The sequence below is a fragment of the Jaculus jaculus genome, chromosome 6 (genome assembly GCF_020740685.1).
Source record: "Jaculus jaculus isolate mJacJac1 chromosome 6, mJacJac1.mat.Y.cur, whole genome shotgun sequence".
NCBI lineage: Eukaryota > Metazoa > Chordata > Mammalia > Rodentia > Dipodidae > Jaculus > Jaculus jaculus.
The window spans coordinates 11274992-11290999 of record NC_059107.1 but is presented as its reverse complement, the minus strand read 5'-3'; the positions used below and the strand labels follow the sequence as shown (position 1 = coordinate 11290999).

Genomic DNA, 16008 nt, shown 5'->3' with positions numbered 1-16008 from the left:
AGAAATGAATATGCAAACATAAGAGACATTTAAAACTCTAAACAGACATGACTGGAGAAGAATCTTTCCATAACATTATGGTTACGATTTCAAAACTATAAATCAAAGAAATAAACTTGAAAGCTATAAGGAGGGGCTGGAGAGATAGCAAGGTTTAAGGTGCTTACTTGCAGAGACTGCTGATACAGGTTCAATTTCCCAGGACCCACGTGCAGCCAAATGCTCAAAGTGGCACATGTACCTGGGAGAGAGCCAGTACCAGACAGTTACTTAAAAAAAAAAATTGTTTTGCTGGGCGTGGTGGTGCACGCCTTTAATCCCAGCACTCGGGAGGCAGAGGTAGGAGGATTGCTGTGAGTTCAAGGCCACCCTGAGACTACAGAGTTAATTCCAGGTCAGCCTGGACCAGAGTGAGACACTACCTCGAAAAACCAAAAAAAAAAAAAAAAAAAAAAAAGATTTTTGTTTTTCTTCCTTCTTCTTCCCTTCCTTCCTCCCTTCCTCCCTCCCTCCCTTCCTTTCTTCCTTCCTTTCTCTTTTTTACAGTGGCTTTCTGGTTTGGTAGTCCATACAAGAAAGGAGTTTGAAAGTTCTTGTGCACTGTTAATGAATGTCTGTGCCTGAAATACCATGATTGCTTATGAAAAGTGTCCTTAATAAAGCTGGACACAGTTTGGCTTAATAAAAAAAAGAACTGAGAGGGCTAGAGAAGATGGCTTAGCACTTAAGGCATTTGCCTGTGAAGCCAAAGGACTTTGGTTCAATTCCCCAGGACCCATGTGAGCCAGATGCACAAGGTGGAGCATGTGTCTGGAGTTCGTTTGCAGTGGCTGGAAGCCCTGGTGCGCCTATTTTCTCTCTCTTTCTAATAAGTAAAGAAAATATGTTAGGGGGAAAAAAAAGAACTGCGGAAAAACAAAAGTAGAGCTGAAATCTGCCCTGGGGATTCAGTCTACTCTAGGTGCCTCTCAGCCTTCCTGTTACTGCCCAGAGCAAACCAGCCTGCTGGCGGAAGACTGCTATAGAAATTGTGCAATCTGACAGGCTGGGGTTCAGATCTTTGTTTCATTGTGTGTCAGCGAATGTCAAGGGGTCGGGAGGCAGCTCTGGAGGCTGAGCAATGAGCCTGGAGCCTTAACATGACCCTGAGCTGACGGGGCTTGCTCCTTGCTCCATAGGGCAGGACCAGTACTGACCACACAGCACACTCACCCTGGCTGCCCAGACTCAGCCGGTGTGGGTGCCCATCCCCCGCCGTGTCCACAGTCATCAGCATCTTATGACTATCTCCTATCTAGACCGTGGCAGGGTGTCCCCAGGTTCCTGACTTGTGACCGCTTCTTGTTTTCAGGTCTACAGTGATGGTGAGTAACTGTCTCAAGCAACAGGCCCCTCTCCAGATGACGCTGGTGGGCCACAAGGTGGATTCCTTATCCAATGCTGGTCTGCTATGCAGGAGAAATCAGGAACACACGTTGCCCTCAGTGAATGTAATTCTTGCAAGGAGCACACATCTGCCGTGGCCAGGTCTGCCTCGTTTACCGTGTGGTCTCAGGCTCCGCAGCCCCCTCTCCCAGCAGGCCTGATGCTGCTCATTGCCCTCCGTGTGGCCTTTCTGTCTCCACGGTTTTCAGCATCTCTGTCCCTTGTGTGCTTCGTGATCTTTCTCTCCTGTCCTGGCTTCGGGATACCGTGTGTTCTTTGTTATGTTGAATTTTCCACTCACAGTACTGCATGGAGGGACCTTCTGACTCTCCATCTTAGCCTGGAAACCATCCAGAAAACTTTTTGAGATCAAATGGCTTGCAATGGGTGAGTTATTTCCTTTACATAATCTATGCCTCTAAGAATTTACATGTGCAACTTTGAATCTTGTTTTTATTCAATATGGCATTTAAAAGAGTATTCATTTCTTGGTATAGAATACATTGAGGAGTGAATACCTTTTATTTTTAACTTTGTTATAGGCAAAATAAGGGAATTAGAAAACATTGATATACTAAGGATAGTGTGTGAGAGAAATATATTTACTTTTTTTGGAGACAAGCCCAACAGACTGTCCCTTTTAAAATTATCTTACTTTTATTTATTTATTTAACTGAGAAAGAGGGAGAGAGAGAATGAATGGGCGAGCCAGGACCTCCAGCCTCTGCAAGCGAACTCCAGACCTGTGCACCTCCTTATGCATATGGCTAATGTGGGTCCTAGGGAATCGAACCAGGGTTCTTTGGCTTTGCAGGCAAATGTCTTAACTGCTACCCCATCTCTACAGCCCCAGACTGCCCCCACCCCTTTTCTGGATTTTCAGGGGAAGGTCTCACTCTAGCTCAGGTTGACCTGGAATTCACTCTGTAGTCTCAGGGTGGCCTCGAACTCATGACAATCCTACCTTTGCCTCCCAAGTGCTGGGATTACAGGTGTGTGCCACTATGCCTGGCTAGACTGGCCTTTTTTTTTTTTTAATTCCAGAGAGAGAGAGAGAGAGAGAGAGAGAGAGAGAGAGAGAGGGAATTGGCATGCCATGGCCTCAGCCACTGCAGTTGAACTCCAGACGTGTGCATCCCTTGTGCATAGCTACAACCTCGTGCACTGCATCACTTTGTGTGTCTAGTTTATGTGGAACCTGGAGAGTTGAACATGCGTCCTTGGGCTTCACAAACAAGTGCCTTAGTCGCTAAAGCATCTCTCCATCCCTAATCAATAACTTAAGCAAGTAAATAAATATTTAGGTGGGTCTATGACACACAAAATAAAAATATGAGCATTAGATAAAGATTACATAAGAGGAAATCATTTGAATTGTAATGAACATGGCAGGAGTCAAAATGAGATATGAAATATGGTCTGATAAAAGGTTGCTAGGATTTGGGTCAAAATAGAGGAAGTGTGGCCTGGAGGGATGGCTTAGTAGTTACAGCGCTTGTCTGCCAAGCCCAAGGATCCAGGTTTGATTCTCCAGGTCCCACGTAAGCCAGATGCACAAGGTGGTGTATGTGTCTGGAGTTTGTTTGCAGTGGCTGGAGGCCCTGACATGTCCATTCTCTCCCTCCCTCTCTCTCTCTATCTGTAATAAATAAATAAAAATAAATATTTTTAAAAATAGAGGAAGTGTGAAGAATCTCATGTTATAGAATAGCATGAACTATGACAGACGTGCTCTGGTGACTCTGAGTAGATCACTTCAGGTTGGGTAGTGCATGGGAATACAAGGAGCTAAGGACAGTACAGAAAATCTTGGAGGACCAGTCAGCAGATTATAATTGCCATTGGGGCTCAGGAGTCTCCAAGGCCGCACTTGGTAAATAATTTTGTCTCCAGTGCTTTTAAGGAGGCCCAGACAATGTCCCAAGGGCAGGTGTGGCTACACTCTGCCTTACAGCCCTACCCGCTCCTTCCTATCTTGGTTGGTCAGGCTGAGTGAGCTGCAGCCCCGCAGTGGAGGGCTGCTGTGCCCTTCATCATTATGGGCCTTGGCAGGCTCTGCTGCTGAGGAAGGGAGTCACACGTACACCTGACTTCCCCAGGACCACAGCTGTGATCCAAACCCTCTACTCTACTCTACTGAAGTCAGGACTATAAGAGGATGGGTCTTTTACAGGTATCTCCAGATGACTTGTGTAGAATAGGTTTCACATCATCTTGAAACTAATAGCATGGAGAAAGGTAAGTACAATTACTTCCTTTTCTAGAACTCTAGGTAAGTACCACCTGGGTGGGTCACTTCGGAATCACAGTCCCTTCCCACACTCAGTTCTTAATGATGCCAAAATTCTAGTGTGTGTTGGCTGTGGCACACGTCTTTGATCCCAGCACTCAGAAGGCAGAGGTAGGAGGACTGCTGTGAGTTTAAGGTCAGCCTGGGACTACATACAGAGTGAACTCCAGGTTTGCCTGGGCTAGAGAGAGGCACTACCTTGATAGAAACAAACAAAAGAATCTAGTATGTAAAGGAAATTACAGACATCAAACCAGAATACATAGAAGAGAGTTAAAAATAAATGAATGGTTTTTGTTGGAGGATTAGACAATGGGAAAAAGAATCTTTTCTATTGGGAATCAATGTTCTGTGCAGGTAGTCAGAGTTTAAAAAGTGATTCATTAATTTAGCTTTTGGCTTTTGATTTCAGTTAAAGTGACCTAATTCGTGCTGGTTTCTGTTCTTTTTTTTTTTTTTTTTTTTTTTTTTTTTTTTTGGTTTTTCGAGGTAGGGTCTCATTCTAGCCCAGGCTGACCAGGAATTCACTATGGAGTCTCAGTGGCCTCAAACTCATGGCGATCCTCCTACCTCTGCCTCCCGAGTGCTGGGGTTAAAGGCGTGCGCCTCTACGCCTGGCTGTTCTTTATCTTATAAAACGTTGATACATTGTTATCGGGTGGTTCATAAAAGAGCTTTGAAGATCATGTAGAGTGGATGTGGTGTGGTTTCTTCAGTGGGAAAGATAGCGTTGGCGTGGGAGAATGACCGAGTCTGTAACGGCAGACTGTGGTGGAGGACGAGGGGAAGGGTGCTCAGGTGCCCACTGAGGCTCACTTGTGAGTTCAGACCTTAAAGACTAATGAGGGAATCACATCTGCAAGCATGACAGGGAAATGAAAGTTAGTTCAAATTGAAGGAAGGATGCCCTAGCAATGAAGGCGACTCATTCACAGTCTGCCGAGCCCCTCCTTTGCTCAGACACATGATTAAATGATCTGGCTCGGGATGGTTTCACTACAGCCAGGCAGTATCAACTTATTAGATTGTTATGAAGATTGCATTACCTGATTTATGAACTCAAGATGTTCACTACTGCTAGTGGCATCTCAGTGATAAGGATCCTTCCCAGTATGTGAGTAGCCCTCGGTTTGATTCCAAGCATTGAAAAAAAAAATCATTTATCACTGGGCTGGGGAGATGGCTCAGCAGTTAAAGGCACTTACTTGCAAAGCCTGACTCTCTCTTAAAACCTTCTTTAATCTAGCCATATCTTATCCTCTGTTAAATTTCACCAATTGGTCATAGTTTTGTATTTGGAATAGGCCAAGGAAAGTTCACCAATTTTTTTTATGTGACAGAATTTGAAACATACATAAAGCTATCTTGCCTCTGGCTTTATGTGGGCACTATGGAATTGAACCTGGGCTACCAGCCTTTGCAAGCAAGGGCCTTTAACTACCAAGCCATGTCTCTAGCCCATGTTTAAAAAAATAGTTTTAGGGACTAGAGAGATGGCTTAGCAGTTTAGGCCTTTGCCTGCAAAGCCAAAGGACCCAGGTTCAATTCCCTCCCGGATCCACATAAGCCAGATGCACAAGGCGGCACATGCATCTGGAGTTCGTTTACAGTGTCTGGAGGCCCTCCCTCTCTCTCTCTCTCTCTCTCTTTCTCTCTCTCTGCCTCTTTCCCTCTCTCACTCTCTCAAACAAATAAATAAAATTAAAAAATAAAACATAGTTTTATTTATGTTGTAATATTTCAATAAAGTATAATGGCCACTGCTCTGCACTAATCAAAGGGCTATAATATGAATAGGTTACCTGACAACATCCCACATGAAATCAGGTGTTTTCATTGATTATTTTAGATTAGAGATTAGAATGCATAGATAGATGTGCAAGGTGGCACATGTGTCTGGAGTTTGTTTGCACTGCCAAGAAGTCCTAGCATGCCTGTACTCTCTCTCTTTCTGTCTGCTTCTTTATCTCTGTTTCCATCTCTCAAATAAATAAAAGGTGTTTTAAATATGAAAACACAAAGGTGTTGTTTGTAACCATTTAGAGATGGCTAGTATAAAATTAGGAGCCATAAGGAATAGTTATGTGAGTCTAACATCATTTTTTTTAAAAGAGAAAGAGAGAGAGAGAGAGAGAATTGGCATGCCAGGTTCTCAGCCACTGAAATCAAACTCCAGAGACGTTACCTAGTGAGTGGGTGTGACCTTGCCCTTGCCTCACCTTTGTGCATCTGACTTACATAGGATCTGGAGAGAGATTGAACATGGGTCCTTAGGCTTTGCAGGCAAGTGCCTTAACCATTAAGCTATCTCTCCAGCCCTATTTTATTCTTTTACTGAAATGAGCTTTGGGAAATCCAGCAGAGATCTCACAGAATGACTGTCACCTTTAGTGTTTGGAGGCCTGGTAGTTGGAAGGAGGTTCATGGTTGGTCTGTGTGCTCCTCTCATGAGACCTTTCCCACCCTTCTCTGCTACATGCACTGGGACAATTTCCATGAAGGCTAATGCTGCCATATCTTGACCTGTTTTGGCTGTAGCAGGACCTACGTATGGTCATACACATTCACATGCACATATGGGTTGCACGTTGCAGGCCTAGAGTTATTGTGTGATCTACCAGAAGCCCAATGTTAAGTACACATAAGAAGTCATGTGCAACTGTTCTTGAAAGATGAGAGGATCCCCAGGAACTTTGGTGCTGATAAGAACTTTTCTTTGCATGGTCAATCGATGTGGGTATGGGTTGACCCCCTCCAGGAGCCGAAGGAGGTGTGAAGAAATGTTCTATGATTCTGTGAGGGATTTCCTAAGTTTCATGCTGGCAGCAACTGGTTTCTGAGTGGTAGAAATGTGTCAAAAGCAGGCAGAGCAAGGTCAGCTGAGCTGAACACTGAGTGTCACTGGCAGTAACTTCATGAGGGTTTAATGTGACATTTCAGGTGGACTTGGATGTTGTCGTTCTGTAGATCAGCCATTCTCAGCAGGGCATTGGGGAATAGAAAGCAGACTTAATCCCCCAAAGAAGGTCTCATAAAGGGGCAGGCAAGAATCAAGGCAGAGGAGAGCCAATATAAGGGAGTGGTGATGGGAACATACTTTATCCTAGATGGTATTATACCTCTCGTGTTGTCCATCATATTCTTCCCCACAATCCTAAGCAGTGTTATTACTACATCCCACTCCCTAAATAAGACTGAGACTTCTGCAAGATACACTTTCCTATGCAGCTCATAAAAACTTGAACACTGAGTGCCTATGGGCTCAGGGAATAATGAGGTCCTTTCATGTGTAGTCCTTCTACATCATCCTATGTTATAACTTCAAATACGATGGAAGTTTTAGAATGGCGGTGCAGAGAAGCAATTATTAAATAAAAAAACTAAGTTGAACGTGGCGAAGTATGAGAGTGAAGATATGGTGCTCCATACAATGACATAGAGAGAGAGAGCTTAGCTCAGACATGAGGAGTTAAGGCACATCTTGTACAAGAGTGTTTCTCAACCTCAGCACTGTTGGCATTCTGGGCCAGATAATTCTTGTGTGTATATGAGAGGGTTGGAGACAGACAGACAGACAGACCGACAGATGGTGGTGTAGTATCCGATGCATTTCAGTGTGTGTGGCATCACTCTTGGTCATCACAAAGTAGATGCCAATTGTCTTAACCCAAAATGTCTGCAGCATTATCAAAATTCCCCGAGGGCCCAATTAATTCCCTTCTGATGGAGAACTGTTGTCTTCTATGAGGGGACACATGAGGTGTGATCTCATAGTGTTGGATACAGGCACTGAGGAGCAGTTTTCTGGTGGTAGGTTGGGTGACATTTGAAGTTGGATTTTGCACTGTTGTCTACGGATACTGACAAGCAGTTTTCTGCTGAACTAAACTGTATGGTTTAGTTTGTTCCTCAAGGTGAGGACACAGGAGCACAAGCAGTTTGGCAGAGGAAGATGAAGCAAGTTAACATGGACACCATCTAACACAGCTTCTCATTTCTTTCTTTTCTTTGTGGTAAGAACAGCTAAATTGTACACACTCCCCAGATAGTTCAGTTTTATCCCTGTGGTTTTTCATGCTGCTAGACTGCTAGCATTTTTTTTATCCTTCATATCTTCTACCTTTGCATCCTGTGACATAACTCCTCCCACTGCTTCCTGTACTGCATTTCTGGCAACCTGTTTTATTCTCTAATTTTGTATGTTTGCCCTTGTTTTCTTTTAAGTAGCACACATCAGCACATCAGTGAGGTGTTCCAGTTTTTAGTTCTGATTCTGGTTTGTTTTTCTTACACAGCGCCTCTCAGTTGCTCCTGTGATGCTTCAAACAGCAGAATCTGCTTTTATCAGTGTTGAGTTGATGTTTTGTGTATGGAATAAGAATTGGTGAAATTGTTTCTTTGCTTGTGGAAATCCATTCCTTCCAGCACCATTCTTGTGAGAGACAATAATTTACTCATTGTATCTTCTTGGCATCCTTATGAAAAATTAGTTGACTATATATATCTATAAATTATATGAAATTATATATTAATTATATGTAATAGAATAGATATTTAAATATATGTAGTTGGGTACACACACACACACACACACACACATATTTATGGGGGCTTGGGAAATGACTTGTCAGGTAAGGGTACTTGCTATCTATGCATGAGGACACAAGTTCAATCCCTAGTACCATGTAGAAAGCTGAGGATATCTGCACATGCCTATGACTCTAGTGCTGAGAAGAGTAGAGTCAGGAGGATCATGGGCTCCCTGGTCAGCCAGTCTAATAAAAAATGAGGAGCTCCAAGTTCAGTGAGAGATTCTGTCAGGGAGACAAGATGAAAGAATAATAGGGGAGGATATCTGATATGTTCCCCTGGCCTACACATGTGTTCACGTGGGTCACTTTCATCTGTACACACATGTGCATATGCCACAAACACACATACCAAACACACACACACACACACACACACACACACACACACACACAATACCACACCACACAATGAATTTCTAGGTTCTCTTTTCTGTTTAGCTGGTCTATGTGTCTTTTTTATCATGGTTTAAATTCCTGTTGTTTTTTTAAAAAATATTTCATTTTTGTTTATTTATTTTAGAGAGAGAGAGAGGCAGATAAAGTGAAAATGGGCATGCCAGGGACTCTAGGCATTGCCAATGAGCTCCAGGCACATGTGCCATCATGTGCATCTTGCTTACGTGGGCTGGGGAATCAAACCTGGGTCCTTGCCGCGGACTGACTCTCGGGGAGATCAGGACCGAGGGAGAACAAGGGCGAAGGCTCAGGGAGAACTCGGGATTCGGCGAGGAAATGACAGACAGACACACTCTAGGTAGAATATGCTGCTGCAATTTACTGAAGGTTTCATGAAGGTTTTATACAGATTGAACAGAGAAACTTAGCAAGCCAACAAGTGATCTCAGAAATCATTAATCTAAACAATCTTAAGTATTGTTCTATTGTAAGCATACATGTAGTGTTGATCAGGCAGGAAATGTACCCATTTTCTGAGTTGCATGTCTCGCATCATTGACCACAACATTATACGAACAGAAACTAGGGTAAAAGGTGTAAGGTGAATAACAGGTTACTTATTTCTTATGCCCCAAGGACTGTATAAACACCAAGGCTTACGCTTCCTTGTTAAGCGTTCCCATAAGTGGAAGAGAATGCCATAGCCTCCTTATTCCTTCATAATTTATTCATCTATTACTGAATTTATCATATCCTCCCTCATAGGGGAGTGGATCTAGGTAGTTCCCAGCTCTGGGAGTCTACTATCAGCCCTTGATCAAGTACTGAACATACCCCCCAGGAAGTTTCCTGGTGGGAATGCCTAAGTTTTACAACTCCCTATCTGTAGAACTGTCATGCTTCTTATGAACACTACCGATTAACATTTCTACTTTCACTTTCTCAGGATCAGTATTGTTCTAAAACATCATAAGCTGTTTCTACTCTACATCATCTAAAAACTGTTCTAGAGTTAATTTTTTATTCCTAGTAGAGTTATACATTCTCTCCATTGCCCTAATCATAGGAGGGGCACATTCAATGCTTAGATGGTTTCTTGTACTCTGATTGCGTGCATAATTACTAATAAGTGTTGAATTAGCTGTTCTTAGACAAACAGCTAGAAGAAAGCAGGAAAGAAACAGCATTGGCGCCAGCAATTAGGTCGTCGTGACTTCATGGGCAGCAGGAACCTTTACAGTAACTGACTGCCAAGGGGTCACTGGGGGCATCCCTCCGAGGAGTGCTGGCCCTCTGTCCTCAGCTCTCTTCCAGTGCAGAAGCATTTCTGCTTGCTACACAGGCGAGGTCGCCGTGGACGTAGCAGGTCCTTAGGCTTCACAGGCAAGCACCTTAACTGCCAATCTATCTCTTCAAAAGGAGGCCAGTGGTTAGTATAAGCACAGTCCTTTCATTTGCATGAAGGCATATGCCATGATTGGTGCAAACATCTTGGCTACGATTCCCTTCTGGCTATGTTAGCAGGCTATTTAGCCTGATTATTGTTGTTATTATTATTATTATTTTAGGCAGGCTGGAAGTCTCTGACCTATTCTGATCCCCGGTGTTGCAACATTGAGCCCAGTTAAAGCTTTCTCTAAATTGTCTTTTCCCTCTTACTCTAGATCCGTATAACTAGCAGAGGGGGCTGAGCTGCTAACCCAGAGTAGATGGAGGACGTGGCAGCAGAGTGACAGAAGCAGCAAAAGCAGCAACTGCAGCCTGTTGTGCTAGCAGCTACGGGGGGTGGCTAGAGGGATGGGAAAGCCCCACAGATGAGCTGAGGCAGAAGCGAAGGGAAACAGAGGCAGCAGAGACAACAAGCTACAGCAGAAGTACAGAGAAGATGGGGGAGGGTAGACAGAGCCAAAGCTGAACAAAGATAGAAGGATGAGGAACCACGAGCCCCAGTTACTGGGAGAGTTCCTCGTTTCTGCCAAGTCTTAAGATCTAGAACCAAGAGCTGTGGCACTAGCCACTGCGGGACCTGAAGTTTCCAGCACCTGAGGCTGTAACCCTGGTGGCCGACTACTGTAGCCGACCTCGACGGCTGGAAGCTGAGGATTACAAGAGCCATGAAAGCCTAGAGAAACAAGCTACAACTGGTGCATCCAGAGCCATCAGTCTGGTTTCTAAAGCCTGGAATACAAGTCCTGGCTTTCAGGGTCTGGATCCGTAGGCACTGTGTTCTGTCGCTCTAGACTAGGTTTTAAGGCACCCAAGGTTCTGGAGCTACAAAGTTCTACTGCTGCCTACTCAAGATGTCTACTCGGGTAGAGCCTAGGGACTCCAGTCAGCTGACTGGCAGCAAGATTTGTAAGATAAGTTCAATTTCTCTAGTTCAAAATTATCTAAACATTTTATTTACTTAAGATGGTCATTATGTATTTAAGGCTACCAGTTTTATCATATTGAACTCTTCTTGAATTACTATTATATTGTTTATAGCTTCTGAAATTTTGCTCAATTGAAAAATATAGCCGGGTGTGGTGGCACACACCTTTAATCCCAGCACTCGGGAGCAGAAGTAGGAGGATTACCATGAGTTCGTGGCCACCCTGAGCCTACATACGGAATTCCAGGTCAGCTTGGGCCAGAGTGAGAGAGTGAGACCCTACCTCAAAAAACCAAAGAAAAGAAAAGAAAAATATATTAATAATTTATAAAATTCTTATAAAAGTTGTTAAGAAAAACAGTAGGAATGGTTAAAAACCATGTGCCAGGAGATGATGACAGTGAATTGTTGATTCTTTCATGTTTCACAAAAAACAAATAAAGGGCTGGAGAGATGGCTTAACGGTTAAGCGCTTGCCTGTGAAGCCTAAGGACCCCGGTTCGAGGCTCGGTTCCCCAGGTCCCACGTTAGCCAGATGCACAGGGGGGCGCACGCGTCTGGAGTTCGTTTGCAGAGGCTGGAAGCCCTGGCGCGCCCATTCTCTCTCTCTCCCTCTATCTGTCTTTCTCTCTGTGTCTGTCGCTCTCAAATAAAATAAATAAAAATATTAAAAAAAAACAAAAAAAACAAATAAATATGGGATATTCATGTACACAAGGTGTCATGACAGCATAAGGAATACATTTATTTATTATTTTATTTTTTTAAATTTTTGGTTATTTTTATTTATTTATTTGAGAATGAAAGGCAGAGAAAGAGGCGGCTAGATAGGAAATGGGTGTGCCAGGGCCTCCAGCCACTGCAAACAAACTCCAGACACATGCGCCCCCTTGTGTATCTGGCTTACATGGGTCCTGGGGAATCAAGCTTCAAACCAGGGTCCTTAGGCTTCACAGGCAAGCAGTTAACCACTAAGCCATCTCTCCAGCCCAGGAGTACCTTTATTAATTCATTCAACAGAATTATTGGATAGCCTGTTATTTTTAGTCACTGAAGTGGGAAGTGGGGAAATGATGTTGAGTAAATTATGAAGACTCATTTGCATGGACTTATTAGTTATGAAAGAAGACAAATGTTAAAAGTGAGAATAACCAATTTTTGAAATATGCACAATGTCTTATATCATAGGCTCCTAATCAAAATCACTTGGGACAAATTATTATTATTTTGTTCTACAGGTAACAAAACTGAGACTCACAGAGGTCAAATTTTGGGAGAGACAGCACAGCTGGTTCATGGTGGAGATGATCTTGATGGTTTCCATGTGGACTTGAAGGCTTTACCTCAGCACCAATGCACTGATAATGAGCCTCCAGTTCAGTAAACTTGATAAGAGAGGAATTACCCAATTCGACAAAAATATTTCATATTGATTATATGCTAAGCTTCTTTGGCTCACATTTCTGTTTTATATCTTCTTTTTCACATGCTTTAAAAAAATCTTATTTGGACTTTTACCACAAAATGTCAGTCTTTCAAGGAGAGCAATAGTTCATGTCTATCACACCTCCAGAGTTTATCAGCTGGGTTAAGTTCATCTGCATGTTTGTTAGATGAAGTGAGATTTGGAAGGTGAGCCAAATGTTTCACTCAAGAAACCTTATTTACTATCTACTATGTGTCATGTGTGGTGTCATTTGCCACCTCTTGAATGCTGGAAAGGAAGATGACAAACTTATTTATTTGTAGGGATTAATACTTATTTTAATATTCAACCCAACAGAAAGGACCAGAAAGGTTCAGAAAGGACCAATGGCATGTAAAATGAACTTCCTGTGAGCAGACAAGAAGAGCTAGACAGAAAGAGGAAAAGAGTACTCAGAAGAAAGGAGAGAACAGCTCTTTACGTGCAGCTGAATGATGGGACTTTTCAATTGTAGAAGGTGGGGCGGGAGAAACGATTCTTCTCTCTCATAATAAGGAGCAAGTGTCTTGCCAAAAGACATGGATGCACACTCTCCTTAGTCCTCTGTGAAAGACGGCAGCTTGGACGAGCAGTTTTTAGGATGGGGCACTGACAGTATTTGTAGAGAAGAAGGAAGCAGGTGGGGACTGAGGGGGTCAAAGTTGTGAACTCCCCTTGATTAAGCCCCAATTCAAACCCAAAATGAGTTAGTGAATAGGCCATAAAATTAGAGTAACAAAAGAGAATAACATATTTTACATGTGTAGACCTTAGATTCCCAAAAACAGTTTTCTACTTTTGAAAAATAAAGATCAGGTCCACACAGTTGAGGTCTCCGATTAAAGCCTTGTAACTAGCAGTCAGCAGAGGTGTGGTTCAGATAGAGGTGACATTATTCCTAACCCAGAGACGTCTAGAAGAGAAAGATGGACAAAACTGAGCCGAATATAAAAATTGATAATAAAATTCATGATTTAGGAGCACTTAAGGAATACTGGGAATAATGTTGAACCCGTATTCTTTATAAGAAACACTGGATTGTTTTCTGCTACTGGTGCAGGTCAAAGGCCATGGGAAGTTTCAACACCAGTGTGGGAGATGGCTTCATTTTGGTGGGCTTCTCAGATTGGCCTCAACTGGAACTCATCTTTTTTATCTACATTTTGATTTTCTACTCCCTGACTCTCTTTGGCAACACCACCATCATTGCTCTGTCACGCCTAGACCTGCGTTTACGCACTCCCATGTTCTTCTTCCTCTCCCACCTCTCCTTCCTGGATCTCTGCTACACCACCAGCACTGTGCCTCAGCTCCTGATCAACCTTCAGGGCCATGACCAGACCATCACCTACGGAGGATGTGTGGTCCAGCTGTTTATTGTCCTTGCACTGGGCTCCACCGAGAGTGTCCTCCTGGTGGTGATGGCCGTTGATCGCTATGCTGCTGTGTGTCGTCCACTGCACTACACAACCGTCATGCACCCTCTGCTCTGCCAGACATTGGCGATCGCCTCCTGGGTTGGAGGCCTCGTCAACTCTACAATTCAGACAGGCCTCATGATGGCCATGCCTCTCTGTGGTCATCGACTGAATCACTTTTTCTGTGAGATGCCTGTTTTCCTGAAGTTGGCTTGTGAGGACACGGGAGGAACAGAGGCCAAGATGTTTGTGGCCAGAGCCATAGTTTTGGTCTTTCCTGCAGCACTCATCCTCGGCTCCTATGCGCATATTGCCAGGGCCGTGCTGAAAGTCAAGTCGATGGCTGGGCGCAGAAAGGCTTTTGGGACTTGTGGGTCCCACCTTGTGGTGGTTTCTATGTTTTATGGGTCAGCCATCTACACATACTTACAACCCATGGGAAGTTATTCTGAAAACGAGGGAAAGTTTGTTGCCCTTTTTTATACTATAGTTACCCCTATGCTCAACCCTCTGATTTATACTCTTAGGAACAAGGATGTAAAAGTTGCTATGTGGAAGATACTAGGTAGAGGTACAGACTCAGGGTAGGAAGAGACTGGGAATTAATGAAATATTTCTTGCTGTGATGGTTCTAGGATTACTGAGCCAATTATGTTTTCTGTAGAGTAGTTGATCTCTGAAAAACAGTCTTCAAAGGCCATCAAGGCTTTAGTGTCTTTCTTGTTTGGAAATTGGGAATCTCTTGAGATGCTTTCTAGGTTACTGCCCGTGGTCATGGGAGTAAAGGCTGACTCAGGTAGTAAGCTCCAAAGTGATAGGATTGAGAAGAGCGCTCAGTGAGCACTGGTGGAGAGTGGAGCTGTGTTCTTGGGAAGTGTGAGAGTGAGAGGATGAATAATTCCGAATGGCAGCACTTGTTCCATACGCAGATCCCTATGTAGTGTTATACACTTGGACTTGTGACCCAAGGATATGGGCTTTCCTTCCTTTCCTAATTCTCTGTGACCCTGATTTCTGTTCTATGTCAGGTCCCGTCTCAAAGGTCTCTCACAGTGTGTGCCACTTTGTGTTTGGAGCCAACGAATAGATCATGAACAGAGCTGCTTCACGGGGCATGTGGGTTTCAGACATTAGTGGTATTTAATGACTTGAAGACAGGCAAAGTCATGTGGTCAGCACACAGGAGGCAGCAGTATATCCTCAGCTGAACCAAGTGTTGATTTCATGCTTCTTAGTGTTTGGGAGAAGATCTTTCCCCTGTAAGATAGAAGAGAATGGATCATAAATGCTATACAAATGATGGGCTAAAGGGAGAAAGAGTTAAAGGGAACATATAGGTTTTAAATTAGCACATGGAAAAATTATATTGAAAGCAATTCATGTCTAGAGATTCAACAAAGGAAATTAAAAGAAGCATATGAACAAGCCAATAAATAAATATTTATTTACTTTTTGTTTTCCGAAGTAGGGTCCTAGCTCAGGCTGGCCTTAAACTCTTGGTGGTCCTCCTACCTCTGCCTCCCAAGTGCTGGGATTAAAGGCATGTGCCAAGACACCCAGCTTCCAATAAATATTTACGATTTAAACATGCATATTCAAGTTTATTTTGAAGCTCTATTCTTTTGAGAATTTAAACAAATCTTTTATTTATTTGTGTGTGTGTGAGAGAGAATGGGTGTACCAGTGCCTCTTTCCCTTTGTGCATCTGGCTTCACGTGGCTACTGGAGAATCGAACCTGGGCCATCAGGTTTTGCAAGAAAGCACCTTTAAACACCAACTTACCTCTCTCCGATAATCTCTTTTTATAGGTGAACATATTGTGGTGTGATCATAATCTCCTACCATTACCCTTTCCTCTCCCTTCCCCATCACTATTCCACGGCACCTTCTCCTTTTTTCTAGTGGTCCCTATCACGTTTTCCCATCTTGTTCTTCAGTTTTTGTTCCCTCCTCCCTGTATATGTCTTGCGGTGGTAGCAACTTCTACTGCACGGCCGTGGATGCACCAGTCACTTCTTGTCTAGAGGATAGTGTCTCACACTGCTCC

General features: G+C 43.4%; 1 protein-coding gene across 1 annotated transcript; it reads left to right on the top strand.

Annotated features, from left to right (window-relative positions):
* Positions 1-13612: 13612 nt before the first annotated feature.
* LOC101599266 (olfactory receptor 10) lies at positions 13613-14548 on the top strand. The gene has a single exon (XM_004657460.2). The coding sequence runs from the start codon at positions 13613-13615 to the stop codon at positions 14546-14548; it is 936 nt and encodes a 311-aa protein (XP_004657517.2).
* Positions 14549-16008: the final 1460 nt, after the last annotated feature.

Bases quoted from the DNA above. Each gene is read 5' to 3' on its own strand.
- LOC101599266 (XM_004657460.2), top strand. From the start codon at position 13,613: ATGGGAAGTTTCAACACCAGTGTGGGAGATGGCTTCATTTTGGTGGGC.